This window comes from Acomys russatus, chromosome 11, assembly GCF_903995435.1.
Source record: "Acomys russatus chromosome 11, mAcoRus1.1, whole genome shotgun sequence".
Lineage (NCBI taxonomy): Eukaryota > Metazoa > Chordata > Mammalia > Rodentia > Muridae > Acomys > Acomys russatus.
The window spans coordinates 52,002,160-52,025,565 of record NC_067147.1 but is presented as its reverse complement, the minus strand read 5'-3'; the positions used below and the strand labels follow the sequence as shown (position 1 = coordinate 52,025,565).

The following is a 23,406-nucleotide window of genomic DNA, read 5'->3' as shown; positions in this document are numbered from 1 at the left end:
TTGTGCACTTTCTCTGCTTGATTTTGGTCCTAGAATTTAGTATCCCTTACTATGTTACTTCTGTTACTTTTTCCTCCAACCCTCTCTTCCACCAGACCGGAGGTCCCTCTAGGGAAGGTCTTTGCTGCTGTCTTTATTGTTTGATCACAGTGTCTGTCCCCCAAGGCCTAGAATTATGTACTTAAATACAGGTTGAGTTAAAATAGTAATTCTTGGTAGGGATGTAAATTGGTATAGATTCTACGGAAGCTTATTCAACAATGGCAACGCTTGACATATCCTGACTTGGGCCCTTGCACCATGTAACTGTGAATTTAGCCTAGACACGAAAGGTTCACATGCGTGCACAAGATCATGAGTGAATGGATGTTCACTACAGCATTGTTTTCTAGTAAGAGGCTAGAAGCAATCAGCCTGGTCATCAATTTAGGGACTCTTTAAACAAGTCCCTAAAGTCTTACATGGATTCTAGATAGGACGAACAGAGACATATAAATATTTTTTGTTTGGTTTTTCTTTTTCTTTCTTTTCTTTCCTTCTTTCCTTTTTTTTCCCCCCGAGACAGGGTTTCTCTGTGTAGCCTTGGCTGTCCTAGACTCACTTTGTAGACCAGGCTGGCCTCCAACTCACAGCAATCCACCCGCCTTTGCCTCCTGAGTGCTGGGTTAAAGGCGTGCACCACCACGCCCGCCTTGTTTGGCTTTTCGAGACAGGGTTTCTCTGTGTAGATTTGGCTGTCCTAGACTCACTTTGTAGCCCAGGCTGGCCTCGAACGCATAGCAATCCACTTGCCTCTGCTTCCAGAGTTCTGGGATTAAAGACATGCGCCATCACACCTGGCTGGCATCCAGTTCTTGTACCTCGATCCTGGACCATAGAAATGGTTGGATAATACATGTTTGTTGTCTGAGGCCACAAATATTAAAGTCATTTGTCCTGCGGTAATAGACAGTAACACCTAATGTACTGTAATGCGTGACAGCGACAGACACAAGACCCAGCTCAAATTGTCCTCTGCCTTCTCCTTGCCCAGAGCAGCCTCTGCCTTCTTTAAATGTGCTCTGTGCTCACTGGTCACTTTGCACACTGCTGTGGTATTTTTCCATCCTCTCTCGGTTTTTGCCCTTTTCAGTAACCAGAGGCCAGAAACAGCTTACTTTCCTTTTGCTCCTTTGGAGAGAGCAAGTGTTTGAACAAAGAGATAAAGAAGTCCGTTTTGAGACGTGAGAATTGTGCCAGGAATGAGCTTTTCATTCATGCTTGGAAGCTCACTGATTTGAGGAGTGAACCCCAAGCAGGTGTTCAGTTTGGGAAGAATTGGGTTTTGCCTGCATCAGAGGTAAACGCCAGCGGCCAGTCCTCCTTGCAACTGGTTTCTGGTGATTTCACCCTCCTTGTGGGCAGCTCAGCCTTGTTGGCAACTGCGAGCGGCGACAGAGATGGCAGCTCTTGGGCACTTGAGGTCACTTGAGAGGAGAGGAAGCCAGCTATTTTCTCAGGCCTCCTTGTCTCACGTCTGTTCTTTGAGGGGCCTCTGCGGCGGCTCTGGCCAAAGCCTGTTTCCTACACGTAGCACCCACTTCTTAAAACACAAGTCACACACACACACACACACACACACCAAACCAAGCGGAGGGAGGAGGAGGAAAAGCCCTGAAGTTCAGAGTCACCGAGAGGTCAGGCTAAGAATAGAGAGGAGCTCTGAGAGCTTCTTGGCTGTGTGACCTCCTGCAGGGACTGGGCGAGAGGCCAGGGCAGCTCTGTCCTTCCTCTGCCTTGACAAAGAAAGAGCTGGCCTCAGAGGCAGGAGACTAGGTACCAGGCTGGACTCTGACAGGTCTGTCTCTCTCTCTCTCTCTCTCTCTCTCTCTCTCCCCCCCCCCCACCCACCCCCGCCCCCGTGACCTTGGCAATGTCTTTCTTTCTAGGGCTCATTTCCTTGTTTCTAAAATTGAGGGGTTGGACTAGGCTTCACGATTATCAAGTTTTAAGTATGAGAAGGCACAGAAGAACAGAGAGTGAATCAATGCTCGCTGGCATTCATTCACGCTGGCTGCAGGACGGAGAAGCCTGCCTTTGCATCCCGACTCTTGGTTCCTAAAAACCTGATCCCTAGGGCTGGAGAGATGGCTCATTGGTTAAGAGCACTGGTTGCTCTTTCAAAGGATCCAGGTTCCGTTTGCAGCTCAAAACTGTCTGTAACTCCAGTTACAGGGGCTCTAACACCCTCACACAGGCACACATCCAGGCAAAACACCAAGGCACATGAAATAAAAATAAATCTTAAAGAAAAGAAAAGAAAGAAAAGGCCTGATCGCCACTTCCTCCTGTATAAAAGGTGCTATGTTCATTCATCCAGTACTTGATGAAATGTTTCCTGACCACACACCAGGTGCCTGGCTTGGCGGTAGAGATGCAAAGGTGTGTCACACGCTCACCATTTGCATGTGAGTTTCCAGTTTATTGGACAAGGCACAGGAAGAACCCATGCACTGTAATCGACTATACAAGTGAAAGTGTGGCACTTGGTCATAGTCTCCATTACTTGCAGTGTCTGTGACCCAGTTTGGGGGGCACAGAGAAACCCTTTAAAGCTATCACTTCTAAAGCCAGTATCCTCAGCCTCCCTCCATTCTACCCCCGGCCTGCTGGAGATGCACTGTCTGGAACCCTCCACCTCACTCCTGTCTCCCTCCCTTCACCAGTGGGCACAACTGACTCATTCGTTGACAGGGATATGAAATGTTTCACACCAATCTGCGATTGAAACGTTTGAGTTCCACATAACCTGGTCCGTCAATGAGTTAAGGACCCCAGTGGTTGGGTAGGTCAGGGCAGGAGAGATGGTGCAGCATGTAAGAGCACGGACTGTCCTTCCTGAGGAACTAGGTTCGAAACTCAGCACCCACTGGGTGGCTAACTCCAGTGCCAAGGAATCTGACATTCATTTCTTCCCTTCTCTGGGCACTGCACGAATATGGTGCACAGACACACATGCAGGCGAAACACTGATAGACATAAAATAAGTAAACTAACTTACTTATTAAAAAGAACTAATTAGGGGTTTGTCTCCTCCCGGTCCCCCCTGCCCCTCCCTTCCCTCTCCCTTCCCCGTCCCTTAGTCCTCAGAATAGGGAAGCCCTCCTCCCCTATCAACTGACCGTAGCCTACCAAGTCTCATCAGGACCGCCTGCATCCTCTTCCTCTGTGGCCTGGCAAGGCCACCCCACCAGGGAGGAGTGATGGAAGAACAGGCAACAGAGTCCATGGCCAAGACAAGCCCCTGCTTCCCTTCCGAGGCGACCCCTATGGAGACTGAGCTGCCTATTGGCTATAACTTCTACAACTTAGCAGGGGGCCTAGGTCCTCTCCATGCATGGTCCTCGGTTGGTGCAGGCCCCCTTGGACCCAGATTTGTTGGTTCTGTAGGTGTTTTTGTGGATCTCCTGTCCTCTCCGGGTCAGGGTACAAAGTCCCATTCTTTACCGCTGGACTGGAAAGGTTCCTGGGACTTCTAAAAGATACACCAACCTAAGCTGGGGGTCAGGGGGTGGGGGGCACACACCTTTAATCCCAGCACTCAGGAAGCAGAGGCAGGTGGTGGATTGCTGTGAGCTGGAGGCCAGCCTGGTCTACACCATGAGTCTAGGACAGCCACAGCAACACAGAGAAACCCTGTCTCGAAAAAACCAAAAAAGAGAAAGAAACTAGACATAACATAAGCAATTCAGTTTTAAAAAATGGACTGTGGAAAAAAAAAACAATCCACATACATTTGTAACTAAGCAACTTGTTATATATTAACAGACTATAAGCAAGCAAGGTAATTTCTCAGCCAGCTTTTCTTTTTTTGGTTTTTTCGAGACAGGGTTTCTCTGTGTAGCCTTGGCCATCCTGGACTCATTTTGTAGACCAGGATGGCCTCGAACTCACAGCCATCAGCCTGCCTCTGCCTCCCAAGTGCTGGGATTAAAGGCGTGCACCACCACGGCCGGCTGTATTGTTGTTTTTAAATTGCCAATATGACCTAATAATGTTTATTATCAGGCTTATAATTTCTTTCTTTCTTTTTTTTTTTTTTTTTGTTTGCTTTTTGAGACAGGGTTTCTCTATGTTATCTTGGCTGTCCTGGACTCACTTTGTAGACCAGGCTGGCCTCGAACTCACAGTGATCCACCTGCCTCTGCCTCCCGAGTGCTGGGATTAAAGGCGAGCACCACCACGGCCGGCTTAGGCCTATAATTATTATTACTTCAGTAAAACCCACTGGCAATCAATCAAGACTCAGACACTTGTTATATTTTAAAGTGGCCGTAGTTAACCTGGGGTAGGGCAAATATCAATCCTCTAACCTACTTCCCATAGTGGGGCAGGTATGGGATCCCTGCCCCAATCCCATGCCATCTGGCTCTAATAATTTCTATCACGCTACCTCCCATCCATAATCCCAAATAACTTGCTAATGTTCTTCATCTGGGCCAAATCTTCCATCTACACCAGCCATGTGCTTCTCTTCCATCTAACCCATGGTGGCCTTCCTCCCCTCTCTCTTCTGGTCTCTCTCCTTTCTTTCTCCCAAGATCCTCTCTGTCTTTCTAAGCCCAGGAACCTTAGCCACACCTATCTCCTTTGCCCTACATCAGATCATCCTCCAACAGTGGGTTCTTAGAAATAATTTATTTTTCATGTTTGCTTCTCACCTATAATACATTAAATATTTGATCACATGACGGCAATGGGGAACATGTTTTCTACTCACTGTAATCATTCACTTGAAGAAAAATAGAATGTAACCACATTGTGAATTTGTACTGCTTGAGAGGTCTTGCTCGGATAGATAAGCTATGGGAGAAAGAATAAAGTTGTTGGAACTCTTTGCAGTTTGTTCCATCTACCAAGATGTGTGTATCTCTTCAATGGGCAGGCATGGGGCCTCACGGTGTCTACAGGCCTTTGGTGGCCAGCACACCCTTGAGGCCAAGATAAGCCCATGGTCTCTGGTACAGAAAGGGATTCAAGGTCCCTAACTGTCACCTTAGTTAACAGGCTGAGAGTACAAGCTCCCTCAGGGCCTGTCCTCAGTGTCCTCTCCAGACTTTGGTTTTATTTCCCCCCTCCCCCACACCTCTCAGAAGCTGCTTCCTGCACCAGCACCCAGTTTTGCTTGTGCGATCTGTGTCTGCTTCTCACAGCTGGCCCCAGCCTGGCAGTCCCTAGCTCTGAGGATTATCCAATTATCCCATTAGCCCAGCGTGTCCTTCCTTCCTCTGAGCTTTTAGCTCCCCCATCTCTCTCTCCCTTTCCCAGGGTTTCTCACAGCCTCCCTTACTATTTCCTTAGCTGGTTCTAAAGCTGAGCCCACCCCCAGTCATAAGGGACACACACACACACACACACACACACACATACACACACACACACACACACACACACGTCCACCCATCTGCTCCATCATGCAAGGAAGGAACACACTCCTCTTAAAACCAGAGTCACATGACCAGTTAGTGGCAGCAGAGAACCACACCTGGACCTCTTGTCCTCAGGGCTGTGAGTTGCCTCTTGGATGGAGATACTAACCTGAACCAGAAACCCAGAGCCACAGAAGAATGGTGGAACCAAGGAGCTGCAGGCAGCCGTGACAGTGGCAGAGGTGAAGCCACAAGAAAACAATGGAGAGAGTGGCAGCTTTGACATCAGCAATAGTAAACAACACTCAAAAATAAGGCTAAAACCAGGAGGTGGGGAGGAGGCAGACACAGGATGTGATCCCAGTTAGCTCTTTGCCTATTCATAGGCAGAAAAGCAGTGTCTGCACCAATCGCAGTAGGTTTCCTTGCAAAAGAAGGGCTGTGTTCATGCCAGTTGTGGTATTTATCTCCACGACACCAGTCACAATAATCCCTCTAGGCCACCAGGGGAAACAGGCTTTCAGGGATGTCTAGAGTTCAGTGAGACTTGAGATGCCAAAAGGTATAACGTACAACCATCTATAATGTGGTCTGCTGCCCTCTGCTGGCTTACAGGTGTACATGCAGGCAGAGCACTGTATACATAATACATAAATAAATAAATAAATCTTAAAGAAAAAGGTACAGCACAAAAGGTACAGCTGAGGCTGGGGAGTTACCTCAGAGGCTGCTGTGTTGTGCTTCGGCAGCGAGTAGCTACAACCACTCGATAGCTTCCTCAAGCCCTCCCTGCCAGCACACGGGGAATCTGGTTGGCTGCTTCACTGACTGTTCCTTGTACAGGATCTCGTCCAAGGAACTTCCTGAGGGACAGTGGGAAGCCTGGTGACACACGCCTGAGACCCACAGGGAAGGCCAGCAAGAAGGGCAGGCTGGGACTCGGGCTGATCATCTGCTCCACATATAGATGTTTCTGGTGGCACCCATCGTGCCATGGGCAACCGCTTCTGTGTTTGCCATGGGATGCAGGGGCATTAATGTCTTCAAACCAAACCAAATGAAGAGCATCCCAGGCACCTGGAAGCAAAGAGAAAAACTCATTCTTTAAGACTCTGTTCCTCTGGGATCGCGTTTGGCATCGAAGTCTGTATCAGTTAGACCCAGCCAGAGGCGGAACTCGCAGGGTATATATTAGGAGATGCTATGAGGATGTGGAGGGCGTGGTGGTGGCGGCTGGCCAGGTAACTCGTTAATAGCCCCAGGGAGGTATTCAGGGAGGCAGGTTGAACTTGTCACCAAGGGCTGGAACTGCTGTCTACGCACAATTCCTTCCTCCCCACAGAAGGCTCAAGGATGCTCATTAGCACTGTAAACAGATTGAGCGAGGCCCACCTTAGTTTTATGGCCTCATCTCACTCAGCCAACAGGTTATAAACTTTAGTCACATCTGTAAGATTCCTTTGCACGGGGCTGGGCACAGTGGCGTGGACCTGAGTTTAAGACCAGCCTGGGCAACACAACTGGACCATGCTGTCTCCCCTCAAATCCTTTGCATATCCTCTGCCTGGATACTTGGGCTTTCAGCTAAGTTGACTTAGCTCACCCTAACAACAGCCTCGCCCCCGGGCCCCCTTCCCCCACCTCCCAGTCGTGCTACTGCCTCTGTGACTCTTCACCTGCCCAAACCCTCTTCTCACTGGTACAGGGTTTTCCAAGTTGACCCTCAGGGATCTGATGGAACCCTGAGACAGGATTGGGATAGACAAGGGGATCGCGACGCTGGGCAGGAGCAGGGAAGAGCCGGGACTGGAACTCAGCCTGAGGTCTGCCTGGTCCCTGTGGCTTCTATGACAGACACAGATGGAGACCAGGGGTGGAAAGCTGAAAAGTCTATCAAAGCTGTCAACTCCCAGGTATTCCCTCATCCCATCCTCCTCTGGGCCAAATCCTTTCAATGGCCTGGATATGAGCTTATAGCATCTAGGAATTTCTTAGCCTGAGGTAGAATTTGCACTGAAAAGAAAGAAAGAAAGAAAGAAAGACTTTTAAAAAATATTTATTTATTTGTTATGTATGTGGTGCACATTTGATCACATTATAGAAGGTTGTGAACCACCAAGTGCTTGCTGGGACCACTGGAAAAGCAGTCAGTCACTGTTGAGCCATTTCTCCAGCTCTGAAATGAAACACTTTTAAAGTATGCAATCCAGTTACATTTAATAAAGTCTCAATATTGCTGAACAATCTTTTTAATCATAAAACATTTCTAAGTCCTGAGGGGGAAAAACCCCATATTCATGATTAGTAGTTATCCCCCAATACTTGCCCATTTTACCCTCCTCCTGCCTGGGTAATGAAAACCCCCTGTATACATTTAAAACTCATCCACTGGGGCAGAGACGTCCTCGAACCTAACCTGAGCTGGGGGCTTGGACCAGGCCTTCCTTCACAATGTTGGGACTATAGTTGGGTTTGACAGCTTCAGTGAGCTCCCGGGCATACATCTCCAACCGGCCTGTCATCTGAAAACAAGACACACAGGTTTGGGAAGATGTGAAAATCTAGCCCTTACTCGCCATCACCTTTGGCCACTAGGGGGCAGCCACAGGACAGAAACGCATCCACAGCGTGGATTGACAGGGCTATTTGAGACTGTAATAAAGACAGGGAATTGCATTGTGACCTCATAGTGGGTTCCAGTGAAATTCAAGAACGCATGGTGATTCACACAGTCCATCCCAGGTGACCTTGACCTCTCAGACCAGGAGGTCAGGTAGCATCTTGTTGTAGACACAGATGGAAACCAGGGGTGGGGGTGGTGGAAAGCTGGGAGACCTATCAAGTTCCCTCACAGCCTCCCCTGTGCCAGTCAGTCCCTCCCACCACCCCTCGGAAGGCTTTTGTTTTGAGAAAAGGTCTAAGAAGAAACCACTCTGCCTAGAGCTCCTAGATACTTGGTTTAAAAAAAAAAAAAAAAAAAAAAAGCTGGCCACATTCCTGGCTCTAATTTCTGACTGAAAAGGAATCGTGTGTTAACCGCAGATTCTCACCCAACCTGGGTGAGAATCTGAGTGTCTGGAATATGAGCAGGGACTCGTACTCAGGTAAAATCAGGTAACAGGGGGCTGGAGAGATAGCTCAGCGGTTAAGGGCACTGACTGCTCTTTCAGAGGTCCTGAGTTCAATTCCCAGGAACCACATGGTGGCTCCCAACCATGAGTTCAATTCCCAGGAACCACATGGTGGCTCCCAACCATCTATAATGTGATCTGATGCCTTGTTCTGACTTGCAGGTGTGCATGCAGGCAGAGCACTGTATACATAAATAACTTAAAAAAAAAAAAAATCAGGTAACAGAGCCCAGAGTACACACCTGGCCTCCTCCAGTCCCACAGAGCAGAACATTCATTTTTCTCTGTCTGGGAACTGTGGGTGGTGAGTGTAATTCCAGGAGTCCTGGCCTTGGCTACCACTGTCTCATCCCACCCAGCATGCCAGGCACCTGCCCTCTCAGACTAACGGCCCCATAGGCTAAGTCCTGGGGACGGAAGATGTTTGCTCCAAAGGAACTGAGTAAGGTGGAGTGAGAGCCAGGCGGAGAGCCAGCTTTCCCACGTGACCCCGATTCCCACTATTGTCTCACTGTGGGACTGTGGAGCCTGGTCGCAGGCAGAATGAGACAAGCACATTTATCTTGTGACAAGTGCAAATGCCTGAAAGGGGGGAAAAAAAAAGGAAAAAAAAAAAAAAAAGGATTACAGAAGCCAACCCACTGTGTTCTCTAGACAAATGAAATTGAGATTAATTTGGGTGAAGATGCCTAGACTCTAAATCAAATGAAGGGAGCATGTACTGAGCTCTTCTGCCTGTGCATCTTTTCACTCAGGGCTTCCTCCCCAAGGACAACAGATTCTTGGCCTTCTGCTCTGGAAAGAGCTGCATAGTGGTGCCTCTTCCCGACTGCCGGCCGGAGCAAACCTGCTCACGGAAGTTCCTGCAGCCGCAGCCTGGATGGAGGCCGAAGCAGAGTAGCAGGGACAACAGAGAGGGACGCAGGTACCCACCTTGAAAGTCCAGAAATCATTAATCTGCTGGCAGAGATTGAGGTTGAGCTCAGCGACCAGCAGCCCATCCTGATTACGCGAGAGGCCGGGGGTCCGGCTGCCGTCGGGAGCTGCCACGTAGCTCGAGCCATAGAAGTAACCAAGGTCATGGTGGGCTTTAAAGGAGCAAGGGGAAGTAGCAATGGGCTTGTATGCAGGGTGGGCTCTGAGGAAGGGTGGGCAGGCAGGCACGCGGCAGGATACCACCTCTCCTCTCCCCCTCCCCGTGTTTGCCAGCTTCCGGTCTCCCTTCTCAGGCCTAAACGGTCCTAGGGAAGGAGGTAGAGCTTTGCTTTCCTGCCCCTGAGGACATCTGTAGATGTCTCACTTTAGGTAGGTTAGCCCTTCTCTTTCAACAGAAGCTGCCCAAATCCAAAGGGGGGGGGGCGGTGTCTCTAGCTCTAGGCATGTTCCGTGTCACCCACTTCCGGTGGCGGGCCTGCCCGGTGAACGGAGGGTCCTGGATGTGGCAGACTTGCCCTTCTTCTGTATGCCTGAGCTCTTCACCAGCCACACAGCTGAGTGGAGATGGACCCTCTCTCTAAGACACCCCCAGAACCTCCTTTCCCACTTCTCTCTGTCCGTCATCAGGATGCCTCTGGGATTGGAAGCCCTCAAGTGTGGGGGTACCATCTGGGACCTCAGAAGGTGGAGTCTAGGAGACAGTTCTGTTTTTCCGCCTGTATCTTTTAGAGGGGGACCCACCTAGCCAGGTATAACATTCCTTTGGTGGGGGTAATTGCCTTCAGATCACAACCACCTGAGGACCCCAGGACCTATGGCAACCTATGCTGACTCAGGGGACATCATCAGTACCAGCTGGGTCAGGGGGGTGGGGGAAGGAGAAGGAAAAAAGATGGGAGCCTATGTGAGAGCCCCCCGCCCCTTCTAGAGCTCACAAATGGGCTCCCCATAGCTTCATAGTCAAGTTTCACACAGTCCTGGGGAGGCAGAGAGACCAGCCCCATTCCCTGTTTGATCCCCATCTGGGGAACAAGGTGGCCACCCGTGGAGGATCCACACCCTAGCCATAGACTCCCACACTACACACAAGGAAGGAGAGGAGAGTTGGTGCTCCCTTCCTCTGTGGCCGATGAGCAGGCACAGGCTGTGGAGCAGACCCTGCCCAGAGGAAGTAGGTGGAGCGGGGTGGGCATGGGGAGGAGATGAGGCCCACAGACAGGAAAGTTCATGAACATACCTTTCTTTCCATCTCCAGAGGTAAACTCATTGGGGTAGTGTTCCTGTGAATTAAGTGCAATGCTTAGAGGAACCTCTAGGTGGCAGCACCAGGACGGTCATTCCAGATCACTCAGCCAGCCCCAGAGCAGCCAAGGGCCCAAGCAGGAAACAGTTAAAGGGAGGCAGAGGGTCTGCACTCAGTGGGCAACCAGCAAAGTGTTTGTTCAATGTTCAGCAGGCCAGCAATGGGCCTTAGGAAGCCAGCAAGGAATGTGACAGGCAAGGCAAGACCTGGATTTTATATTTGGGTTTATAATATTGGAGCAGGTAGACACTGGGTACCCGCAGTTCTCAGACCTGGGAAATAATATGTGAGGTCAGCCTGTCTGTGGAAATAACGCCCTACCTTGAATAAGAGAGAAGAGAGGAGGGGAGCAGAAAGGAGGGGAGAGCCAATATGAGAGGAGAGGTGGGGAGGAGGAGAGGAGCAGGGGAGGGGTGGGGAGAGGAGAGGCCCCAAACCAGAAGAAAACTACCAGATCAAGGCATTTTCTCTCAGTACCCTAAACTTTGTGGGCATGCACGCAGAAGGAGCAAGCAGACAGGTGAAGTGTCCCCTCCGAGGCAGACACTCAGTGGCCCCTTCCCTTAGCTGTACCTCAGACACTTACCTGACCCACACGGTTAATGGCACAGGTAAAGCAGTGATTAGCAATGGCTGCGTTTCTGGCTTCGATTGGCCACATGGACTCACTGTGAGAGGGTAAGAAGGAAGCAGGCTGTAGACCTCTCTCGGGCACTCCGAAGATGCTCAGCTCTAAGATGCAGGGCTGGGCATGGTACCAATCTAGCACTTAGGAAGCCCAGGCAAGAAGTCCGCGTTAGAAACCAGCCCAGGTTACACAGGGAGGGCCGGGCCCGCCTGAGCGAACTAAGACAGGTCGGGAAGACAAAAGACCTACAAGCTGATTGTCACTCAGCTGGCAGCTTCCTAGGGCATGCCAGCTAAAGGTAGGGTGCATATGGCCGCGGTCTACTGGGGGTCAGACAGCCCTGTATCAAGCCTTTACCCCAAGTCTCGGTCTCCTCTAAAACATCCCACAAGTGAGGTGCAGCAGCTTGAATGACCATGACGATGCTGTTCCACACGGCTGTAGTTTTCTGTCATGGAATCCAAGGCTAATGTGTTATCAGAGAGGAGGTACGGGTTTAGAGAGCTAGTGTGTAGCCTATGTGGAATGGGCTTGGAAATTGTGACACACCAGAGGGGTTTCCCTAGCACTGTGTGTGTGGGGGGTGGGGTGGGGTGGGGGTGGAAAAAGAAAGAAAGAAATGCAAACACTCACATATTACTTTAAGAAAATTTCCCAGAATCCCTGCCAGCCTAATAAACTAGTTGCTATCATTTTTCCATTCTGTATGACTATCCTTGCCCACAGCCCCTCCCTCCCACACACAGACGTCGCCGGCTTCTGACCACATGGCCACATATAGCGGGGGGGGGGGGGGGGGGGGGGGCATATCTCACGTCTTCTCATTGTGTGTAGATTTTATCATCATGTTACCCCGTCTTCACAGTGACTCAGTGTCACCAACCCGTAGAAGGAATAGCTTGAAATTTCTTTAACCCTGGCGTTTCTGCTGCAGCAACGCTTCTCTCACGAAGACCGTCGCTGCCACCACATCCATCTCACGCGTAACTTGGTCCTCTCTGACATTGTGCCTTCCTTGGGCTACCATTCTATGCTCACTGCTAACCGGTTAAAGGGCACGAACTCAGATGCTCATCCCAGAAAGCACACTGCTTTCCAAGAGACCAGTGCAGCATTTCCAGCTCACCGCACCCTTGGAAGTGGAAGGCTGCGGAATTCTTGGCCAAGGAAGGAAAAACCAATCATTATTATTAAGGCTGCTGTGGACATAAGAATTTACCGGCATATTACATTGGGGCTACTTCTGTTTGCTTAATTGCAGCTAAGAAAAGCTCAAGATAACAGGCCAGGGAGGGGCCTTTGCATACATAACCTGAGGTGGCTCTCTGGGTTTTCCCAGAAGCCAGTTCACACCCATGTGCCCAGGAAGTAAACTTTGGGTCCCTCTAGGGAAGCCTGAGGGAAAGGGGGAGTTCCCCAAATGTATTTGAAATTTAAAAAATTAGCACTTGGGAGGCAGAGGTAGGCGGATCGCTGTGAGTTCGAGGCCAGCCTGGTCTACAAAGTGAGTCCAGGATGGCCAAGGCTACACAGAGAAACCCTGTCTCGGAAAAAAAAAAATTTAAAAAATTATATCTTTTTATTTATTTTTGTGCGTGCATTCGGAGGTGAGAGGACAGCTTTGTGGGAAGCTGGCTCTCTCCTTCTGCCATGTGGGGTCCTGGGGAATGTACTCAGGGTATCAAGCTTATACACAGCTGGTAGGAGGAGGATACTTCAGGATGTGGCCTCAAAGTCCTACTGAGACCCAGTGGATGATAACTACCAATCATCGTGCCTTTCAGCTGACAATGGACAGCTACTTGCACTCAAAGCACCATGAGACATATTTTCTGGGTGGAAACTCTGAGGGGGAAAAAAATCCAAAGTCTGATCTTTTTCCTTCTACCTAAAAGCATGTCTCCTAGACCCAGACCACAGCGCCCGCGCCCGCGCGCTCTCTCTCTCTCTCTCTCTCTCTCTCTCTCTCTCTCTCTCTCTCTCTCTCTCTCTCTCTCCACATATGCACCTAACAGCAGTTCACCCAACAGAAGAACTTCATTCTAAGTCTCTTAGGGGCCTGCTTTGAAGACTCTGAACTTGGTGGTGGTGATGGTGGTGGGGAAATGTTACTCAAGAAAGGAGCATCAGTGCTTCAGAGTGAACGTAAATAAAAAGAATTGCATCTGACATTTAGAAGAAACCGGAATAAAATCCACTGAGCGTGGGGTGCTTTTCCCATGACCCCCAGCCCTATTGGGACAGAATACAGACATCACAGGCACAGGATGGAAGCCAGCACCTCCTGCTGTGCCCATCCATCCTGCTCTGGAGGGAGGCGGATCCAGGTTGGGATGTTTGCATGTAAATTCCTAGAGCGGGTAAAACTTGAGCCGGTAATTTGGAGTCACCTAGGAGACACACTCCTGAGCATACATAGGAGGTTGTTTCCTGAGAGACTTAACTGAGGAGTGTCCCACCTTTATCCCCCCCACGCTTGGGCAGTACTCCTGTGACCTGGAGTCCTAGACTGAAGAAAAAAGGATGGAGGACAGGGCCAGCTGGGCAGCAGCCCTAATCTCTCTCTGCCTCATCCTACAGATGCTGACCTCACACTCCCACTGTCATGCTTTTCCTGGCCTGATGGGCTGAACCATAAAACCACATGCTTTCAAAATAAACCATATTTCCTTTGAATTACTTCTTGCCTAACTTTTGGTTCCAGTAACAAGAAACACAACTGTTTAGATAACATATTGGAAGTGGGGCCTTTGCTTTTTTTCTTTTTTGGTTTTTTGAGACAGGGTCTCTCTGTGTCAGCCTTGGCTGTCCTGGACTCGCTTTGTAGATCAGGCTGACCTCGAACTCACAGCAATATGCCTGTCTCTGCCCCCCTCCCCCCAGGTCCCTGAGTGCTGGGATTAAAGGCATGCACTACCACACCTGGCATGGGGCCTTTGCTGTGAGAAACCCTGGTTGTATAACTCGTAGGCTTTTTGAGGGAAACACTGAAGTTTGGCGCTGTGGACCAGAGATGACAAAGAATACTGTAAGGGAAGTTAATGGGCCATTTTGGTCAGAGTTGAAAAGACCTGAATGCTAGCCAGGCATTGTGGTGCACGCCTTTAATCCCAGCACTTGGGAGGCAGAGGCAGGTGGATCTCTGTGAGTTCAAGGCCAGCCTGGTCTACAAAGCAAGTCCAGGACAGCCAAGGCTACACAGAGAAACCCTGTCTCAAAAAACAGAACAAAACAGACTCGAATGCTAATATAAATTTAGGTGGCTAAGACTCTATTGATAAAGTGGGGAGAATAAAGGCTATTAGGAAGTGGGGTACCATCCATTCTAGATTCTAGCAAAGAATGAGGCTATATTTATGCCAATATACTTTAGCTGGAATCTTGAACAAAGCTGAATTCAAAAACAAAGACTGATTTGTCTGGTCAAGGAAATTCCAAGATAGCATAGCTTTGGCATGGATACTCCTCTCTGCTCTTACCCATGTTTATAGTGAGAGAAAAAGAGACTGAATGAAGGCCGGATGGTGTGCACGCCTTTAATCCCAGCACTCGGGAGGCAGAGGCAGGTGGATCACTGTAGTTCAAGGCCAGCCTGGTCTACAAAGAGAGTCTAGGTCAGCCAAGGCTACACAGAGAAACCTTGTCTCAAAGAGAGAGAGAGAGAGAGAGAGAGAGAGAGAGAGAGAGAGAGAGAGATTGAATAAAGGAACAAAGGAGACAAAGGTGTCTTGGGGGGCAGAATCCAGTTTATAAAACTCAAATTTGAAAGAAAAGTGACTGAACTGAGAATGCCCTCCCAGGGGTCCTGTGCCAGAAAACTACTAGCTCGGGGAATGCTCTTCCCCAGGTTCAGCCACCAGGCACACAGAGGCCGCTGTGGCTGGAGTAGAAACGGCAGGCAGACTTCATCTCAAGCTAGCACCAGAATTTGACGGCTTTGCTTGCACAGTACTGGTTTTTCAGGCATGCAATAGAAAGACATAGATGGCCATGATGGCTTAGATCAAGATTCCAGAAGGCCACGTAGTGGTAAGTAGGGCCAGATTTCTAGCAATGGGGTCCTTAAAGTCCAGCGAAGGAAGCTGTGAAATCTAAGTTGCTATGGAGACCCCAGGACATTGGAGATGTGGGGACTGTGGGACCTCAACTGAGGAAATCGGCAGGGATGAGAAGGAACTGGACTAAGAGAGAGGCTACATGGTCTGCTTGCGATAGAAATAAAGAGTTAGGTCTCCTCAAGACTGTAGGAGCCCAGGCGATGCCATCAAGAGCCTTAGAAGCCAGACATGGGGGTTCAAGACTTAGTGTTTTCTCTGCTGGACCTCAGTCTTGCTTGGTCTGATATTTCCTTGTTAAGCTCCCTTTTTAAAAAGGAATGTTTACTCTGGGTCATTGTTTGTTGGAATTGTGACACCGCCCACCCCCTTCCCCAGGGGCTTACAGATTTCTCTGGGTCTCAAAAGAGACTTTGGATTTCTGAACAGTTAGCATTGTTAAGACCAACAGGAGACTGTTTGCGTTATGAGATAGAAATGAGGCCTGAGGACCAGCAGTGAAGGTTATGAGTTAAAAGCTGTGTGTTTAGGCTGGAGAGATGGCTCAGAGGTTAAGAGCACTGGCTGCCCTTCCAAAGGTCCTAAGGTCAATTCCTAGGATCCACATGGAAGCTCCCAACCATCTATACTGAAATCTGGTGCCCTTCGTCTGGCATGCAGGTATGCAAGCAGGTGAAACACTGTATACATAATAAATAAATGAATAAATAAATAAATAAATAATTTAAGCCATGTGTTTGTGTGTCAAGTGTAATGAATCGACTCATGGTGGTTAGATCTCCACTGTCACAATCATCTCAGAGGCCTTCTGTGGGCGAGTCTATGAGAACTTCTCCATAGATGTTTAGAAGAGGAAAAAAGACCCATCTTAAACCCCACTCCAAGTCAGCATCAAACCAAGAGCTGGTGTCCTGGCCTAAATAAAAACTGGGAGCCAGGCATGGTGGCTCATGCCTGTAATCGCAGCACTCGGGGGAGGCACAGGCAGGTGGATCACCGTGAGTTCGAGGACAGCCTAGTCTCCAAATCAAGTCCAGGACAGCCAAGGCTACACAGAGAAAGCTACCCTGTCTCAAAAAGTCTAAACCAAACCAAACCAAAACACCTAAAAACCAGGGGAGTCTCAACACCAATCTCTCTTTGCTTCCTGACTGCAGATGCAATGTGACCAGCCAGCCACCTCAAATTCACTCCTCCTACCTCTTCACCGTCACGGCCCAAACCTTCAAACTGTGAGCCAAAATGAAGTCTCCCTTCTTTGAGTCTCCTTAGAGATCGATACACAGCAATGAGAAAAGTGACGGATGTACTTATAAACCTCCCAAATGCTTAGCCAAAGAGGAAGAGAGACGAAGTGGCCTAAGTGCAACCATATGGGGGTGGGGGGCTGCTTCAACTGTCTCCCTGTCCTATAAGTCCTGCCCAAGTGCACACTCGCCGCAGCCCTTGCCCAACAAAACAGTTTAACCTAGATTAGAGATGAGGCTGACAAGAAAACACTTCCCAGTCCACATAGTGAAAAGGAGACTTTTCATTGGTTAAAAATAACTCTCCTGGCTGATTCCTTGCTCCTGGGGTGGAGTTACTGCCTCTGTTCCTCTCCCCTGGAGGACTGCTCTTCCTAGTGGGCGTGGTGGAATTGAGGCTCAGGATTCTGAAGACCCCTGTCTAGGACCTCCTGCTGGCCAGACACCTACTGAACTCTACTTAGAAGTCTGGCTTTGAGACTCCTGACCATCATGCAGAAGGGTAAGGATATTATCTTTGTGCCAGTGTTCAGAATCCCAGAGAAGGTTGCTACCAGTGGTAGAATGCCTCTTTAGGGAGGTCCGATTTTGCACGGTCATATTGAGCAATCCCCCCCGCCCACTGAAAACCTAGTTAAATGTGCAACATGCAACCCACAGGGCTGGGATCTAGACATCCTGGTGTTCGTGCCTGCTTCCTCCAATTCACCAAACCCAGGCCTGAATCTCACAGATCAGCCCTGGGCCTGAAGCAGCAAATGAGCCCTAGAAAGACCCTCCAGATATCTCCCACCCAAGTTACCTGAGCTCTCCAATGGTGGCTGAGGGGTTGAAAATGATCTCGGCTCCGTTGATGCTATACATGAGCCAGTTGAGGGGGTGGTGCCGCCCGTAGCAAATGTTCACTGCAATCCTGCCAAACTGGGTCTGGAACACGGGGTGGCCCAGGTTTCCCTCCATGTAGTAAGTGGACTGTCAATTACAAACAAAGAGCTCTATGTTGGTGCCTCAGAGCAGGGAAAACACTTCTGCTTTCTTTAGACTTGGCAGAAGTGAATATCACCAGTAATCTAAATTTAACATTTGGGTTTGACTCTATTTTAAATGTTAGAATTCGGGTGTGTTAGAGCACACACAAGACCCAGACACAACAACAAAGCAAACCTAAGGGGAAAATACAATAACCTAAGTATTTAACCCACCATCTGCTTTGTGGTGTATCATATGGTTTCCGGGATAACCTATAGTACCGTTTCAATCACCACACAAGAGAAGGTGCAGTTAGGTCGATGCTAATAAGAGTCCTTACCAACCACATGCAGAATGCTAGAGGTGAGAAGACCCAGGCTCACCCAGAGACGCTCTTTCTTTTTGGAAACTGCGTGACACTTGAGTTGGTTTGGGACTTTCCCAACTAAGACCAAATCCGAGACTAGAACACATACTGTGCACACAGAGGCTTGAGCATCTTGCCTAGGGTTAAGGGTCCCCTGCAGGACCAGCAAATGGGAACCTCATGCTCCCATCCCTTCCTCCCTGCTTGTGAGCCCCGAGGATGCCACTTCCGGGGATTTGATGGGGGATATAGTTGAGGGGAGGATAGAGGGCAAGGTGGGTCCCAGACAGATCTGCTCCTAGAGCTTTTGGCTTTCTCTCATTAATTTAAAACTTGGCCGAGTTAGACAACAACCAGGATGTGTGCACGTTGTGGACCCTGAGCAGATCCTCCTGTCCTCAGACCAGTGATATCTGTTGGGAGCTAAAGATTAACCCCAGGGTAAACAGGTGGGGAGCATGTCTGTCCCACCCACCTCCGGATGCTGCTTAGAAACAGCAGCTCTTGTGTCTCCCTGTAGCCCTGTAGATGGTATTTCACGAGAGCAGCATGCATTCCCCAAACCAAGGATGAGGTGTGGGGAGCAGAGGATCATGGACAGCATATGCTCAACGATTGGTCCTCTTGAAAAAAGTCAAGTTCAAATTCAGACGTAGTACCCTGGCATTGTGCAGGGTTCATTTTCCTCTTTCAAATGCCCTCCACCACCATCCCACCGCTGGTGAATTGGCATTTGCCAAGCAAAACAGCCCCTCTCCCAGAATTCCTACCTCCAGCGAGCTTAAGAAGTCCTATATAGCCACCGTTGTACACAAACAGGCACATGCAAGACATCTACCTGAACATGAGCCAACTTAGATACCATGTATGTCACAGAGAATACCATCCACTGGGATTATATCACAGCTACCTCAGAGCTCAGAGCTCCTTTACAAGGGCTCGCAGGAATAATGTCATATTTGTATATTATTTATTTGCATTTTACTTTATACACCAATTACCTCAAAGGAATATTACAGATGCCAAGTTACTGCAAACACACACAACGGATATATAAATCGCATGGTGCTAGAAGTTTTTGAGACTCAGCTATCTCATCTGTCCTTGAGACGCAGGTTAATGCTATCAGAATCTCTGGAGTCACCGCCTCTGATACAGAACTTCTCCCTGAGGAAAGCCCACCGAGCTCTGACTGGCACGCACCTCATTGAAGTCACCCACTCTGGGAATGTGGTTCTTCCTGGTCTTTCCCATCACCACTCCTGAATTGGAGATCACCACAGCCGTGTTCCACAGAACTCCCCCGTGCTCTCTGTCTCGTTCCAATATTGGAGATACCACCACCATGTTATGCTTCTTTGCCAGCTGGGGAATTTCAGGCAAATTGATAGGATGTTTAATTGAAGAAGGATTTAATGATGTTTCTAAGTAATTAGACTTAGTTTTCAGCTATTACTTAAAGCATTTAAAAAAAAAAAAAGTACTAAATGTCACTGTTGTTTTATGCCTATAGCACCAAGAATGATCGTGGTAGCACACATATTTAATTCTAGCATTTATGAGGCCAGACTGATCTACATTGTGAGTTCTAGGCCAGCCCAGGACTACATAGTGAGATGTGAGAGAGAGAGAGAGAGAGAGAGGTGAAATGATGACTATGAATCATCATCCTTGTGCAATGTTGGGATGAGAATATAAAATGGTACAGGTACCCTAGGATTAGAGCTCCTAGGTAATTATATGGATGCTCCTTAAGGTTAAACAGAGAACTAGACACGATTGTGTCACTTGTGCATACGTACCTAAAGACGTGATCTGCGCAATGATGAACCCCTATTCAGAGAAGCACTGATTGTCATCATTAGGAGGCAAGAGGTAGAAGCAGCTTTGCTGCCCATCAGCAGATGATGGGCTGAACAAAGAGTGGCGTATGAAGGCAATGGGATATTGTACACCCACACCATGCAAGGACTTCCTATGCCATGCTATAACACTGATGGACCGTGAGGGTATTATGCTCAATGATACCATCCTGTTAAAAGGCAGCATATGCTTTTTACCTATAGAGGAGTCCCAGAGTAATGAAATTCACAGACACAGGAAGCAGAGTTTGCTTCTCAGGGGCTGGAGGGGAGAGGCCTTAGGAGACTCTCTAGTGGATACAGTGTCTTAGATTCTCAATGCAAGAGTTCTCATGGCCTACGGCACAACAGCCGGGACACATTTATAGAGTTGGACCGCACAGGCAAAAGCATGGCGGATGATAAGTTTTATATTCTTTATATAATAATAAAAAAAAATGAATTGGACTCTTGAGTTACTGAAACCAAGGAGAGGACACAAAGGTTGGAAGGGGCCGTGTGTGTGGGTGTCCTATGGAGTGGGAAGAGAAGCTTGGGGGATGTGTAGGATCAAGATACACTGTATACATGTATTAAGTTGCCAAAGAATAAAGGAAAGATGTTAGAAAATTTAAGTGAAATGGAGTCAGGTATGGTAGCTCGCACATACAACCCAGGACTTGGCAGGCTGGGGTGAGAAAATTTTGAGTCCGAGACATAGACTGGGAAACATATTTAGTGAGCTCTAGGCTACGAAACGTAGAGTAAGATGGTGCCTCAAAAGATTCTTAGTGAATTATCACTATTTGTCTCATCTCTAGTAAGATACCTTGTCAGTCTGTTTTTTTTGTTCTTACAACAGAATAATAGAGATCTGGTAGGTGACCCATGGAGGACAGAGAATTTCCTTGGAGTTCTGGGACCAAGGTCAAACATGCAGCTAAACCGCTGGATAGTGGAGCGTACGAGCATACAAGGAGACTGACCTAGCTTTTATCAAAGGGAAAACACTAGAGACACTGATGCAAATCCACTCACAAGAGCTAAGTCCTCATGACCCGCCCACCTTTATAATACACGCCCTCACAGCACTCTGTATATTACAAATTCATTTCCTAACCAGTTTTGGAGAACACACTCAAGCCACGGCAGGCATCAAATTCTTTCTGTCCCTATATGAATACCAGGGACCTGCTGACTACGTGAGTGACTTCAGATGGTCACTTGTCCTCAATACTACCTAAGCTTCATTCCCTGTGACCTTAATGAAGGCTCCTGGTCCCTCCTGATGTTGACAGGTGGTCTCTGGCACCAGCTCTAACCACGCTCTCCCTCTAGCCCTAATCCAGGCTTATCAACAGTTCTTTGCCACGGCAATGAATCAATTAACTCGGTGAGAGGTTTTTCCCCATAGCTTGAGAGAAACGGATGTTTAGAGTCACAATTTTGTACTGATAAAAATCACTATGATTGTGACTCTGTCCGAGATTTAAGCATAGTACAAAGTCTGAATGAAAACAGAAAGTCCTGCAGCTAGAATAAGGACACATGACCACCCTTACTTTCTTGGCTAGTGCGGGTTTTTCTGATAACAGCTTTACTAAAATATATCCACATGGCACAGACTCTTCCTTCTCCCCTTTCTTTCTTTCTTTCTAATACAGAGTTTCTCTGTGTAATCCCAGGTGTTCTGGAATTCACTCTGTAGACCAGGCTGGCTCTGAACTCAGAGATTCGCCTGCCTCTGCCTCCCGAGGGCTGGGAATAAAGGTGTGTGCCACCACCTCCTGGCCAGAATCATTCTTTTAAGGTGTATAAACTGCTGGTGTTCAGTATATTTTCAGAGTTTGTGCAATTGTCACAGTGAGCTAATTTTGGCACATTCTGATCACCCTTAGTGGAATCCTTGAACCCAATAGCAGTCACCACGCTCCTTCTTTCTCCTTCTCCTCCTTCTTTTTTTCTTCTGTTTTCAGAGTTTTGATTATTCTGGACAGCTCATATAATGGGGATCAGCAAGGTTTTAATTAGGAAAAATGAAAACCAATCCCTGCACTATGAGACACACCCATGTGTTGAAGTTTTCACTGAATTACACAAGTGGCAAGGAGAGAGGACAAAAGTCTAGAAAAGATAAATGCCCCTCACCCGCTGTGCGAGCTCTGCCACTTGCCAGATTTTCCATAAAGTCACTCCAAACCCCTGGCTGCAACTCTGTCACCAAACAAAGCCAAGAAGGGCTGTTCCAGCTCTGAAACTATGATCTCAAGTGGGAGTGGACTCTACAGCAGCGAAAGGATCAAAATCTTACCCAATCTTATCTGGTAAATATTTTCCACAGAGAAAGGGACACATCAGACCGCTATGTTTGTGCTCTGCAACCTGCGTGGGTTTGCCAACCACCAACCCCAGCACAGCTAATATCTCACCTTCTGGCAGAACCTGGTAGTGAGCCCGTCCTCCGCAGACTCAGCAAATTCTGTCCAAGGAAGTTTCTCTCGTGTACAGAAAGCGAAGGGCATATCTGTTAAAGGGGGGAGGGGGAGGTTAGGAATGAGTCACTTGGCTCCTAGTGGGCCAGTCAGAGTAGTCGCCACTGGGAACCTTCTTTTCCTGGGGAGAGGGAGGCTTCTTCAGAGATAAGCCTTCCCATGATCCTAGACAAGCTTGAAAACCACTATTCAGAAGAAGCACACCCAAAGATAAAGCCGTTCTTTTCTGGATCTCTAGCTAGACCCTGCCAGGGCTTTAGTCCAGTGGACACTTTTCGCTAGGCTGTGCTTTCTTTGTTGGGCTGGCTTTATTCTGGTATGTGGGTGTGTGCATGTGCCTCTGGGCAAAGTAACCACACTAGCACTATCCGTGCCACTGTTTTCAGTGCTAAGGCTTAAACCTGGGGCCTTATGCATGCTGGGTAAGCGCTCCACCATTGGATCACACACCCCTAAGCCTAAGCTCACTGGTTTGTATTGGCTTCTTCTTAACCCTGACACAGACAGAACAGGATGTGTGTCATCCCCACACATCTGATGTTCTCAGCGGCACTTTTCTGTACATGGATGTGCTGGTGTGAATACAGATGGCCCCATAGCCTCATGTGTTTGAATGCTTGGCTCACAGGGGGTGGCACAGGAAGTATGGTCTTGTTGGAGTAGGGTGTGGCCTTGTTGGAGAAAGTGTGTCACCATGGGGGCAGGCTTTCAGGTCTCCGTGCTTTAAACCCAGGCTCAGCGGCTCACAGTTCACTTGTACTGTATGCAGATGAAGATGTGGTGGCGCACGCTTTTAATCCCAGCACTTGGGAGGCAGAGGCAGGCGGATCTCTGTGAGTTCGAGGCCAGCCTGGTCTAAAGAGTGAGTCTGGGACAGCCAAGGCTACACAGAGAAACCCTGTCTCAAAAAAACCAGAAAAAAAGAAAAGCTGGGTGTGGTAGTGCATGGCTTTAATCCCAGCACTCAGAGGCATAAGCAGGCGTATTGCTGTGAGTTCCAGGCCAGCCTGGTCTACAAAGGGAGTCCAG

At 48.6% G+C, this 23,406-nt stretch overlaps 1 protein-coding gene across 1 annotated transcript in view; it reads right to left on the bottom strand.

Moving 5' to 3' along the window:
• Positions 1-7,733: 7,733 nt before the first annotated feature.
• Positions 7,734-23,406, bottom strand: part of Upb1 (beta-ureidopropionase 1) — a 34,911-nt gene continuing 19,238 nt past the window's right edge. The window contains exons 5-11 of the mRNA XM_051153225.1: positions 22,315-22,409; positions 19,248-19,409; positions 17,511-17,680; positions 11,365-11,446; positions 10,713-10,755; positions 9,473-9,627; positions 7,734-7,930 (exon numbers count right to left, since the gene is read on the bottom strand). Of these exons, the coding sequence (XP_051009182.1) occupies positions 7,820-7,930; positions 9,473-9,627; positions 10,713-10,755; positions 11,365-11,446; positions 17,511-17,680; positions 19,248-19,409; positions 22,315-22,409 (818 nt within the window). The 3' untranslated portion in view covers positions 7,734-7,819. The remainder of the gene's footprint in view (positions 7,931-9,472; positions 9,628-10,712; positions 10,756-11,364; positions 11,447-17,510; positions 17,681-19,247; positions 19,410-22,314; positions 22,410-23,406) is intronic.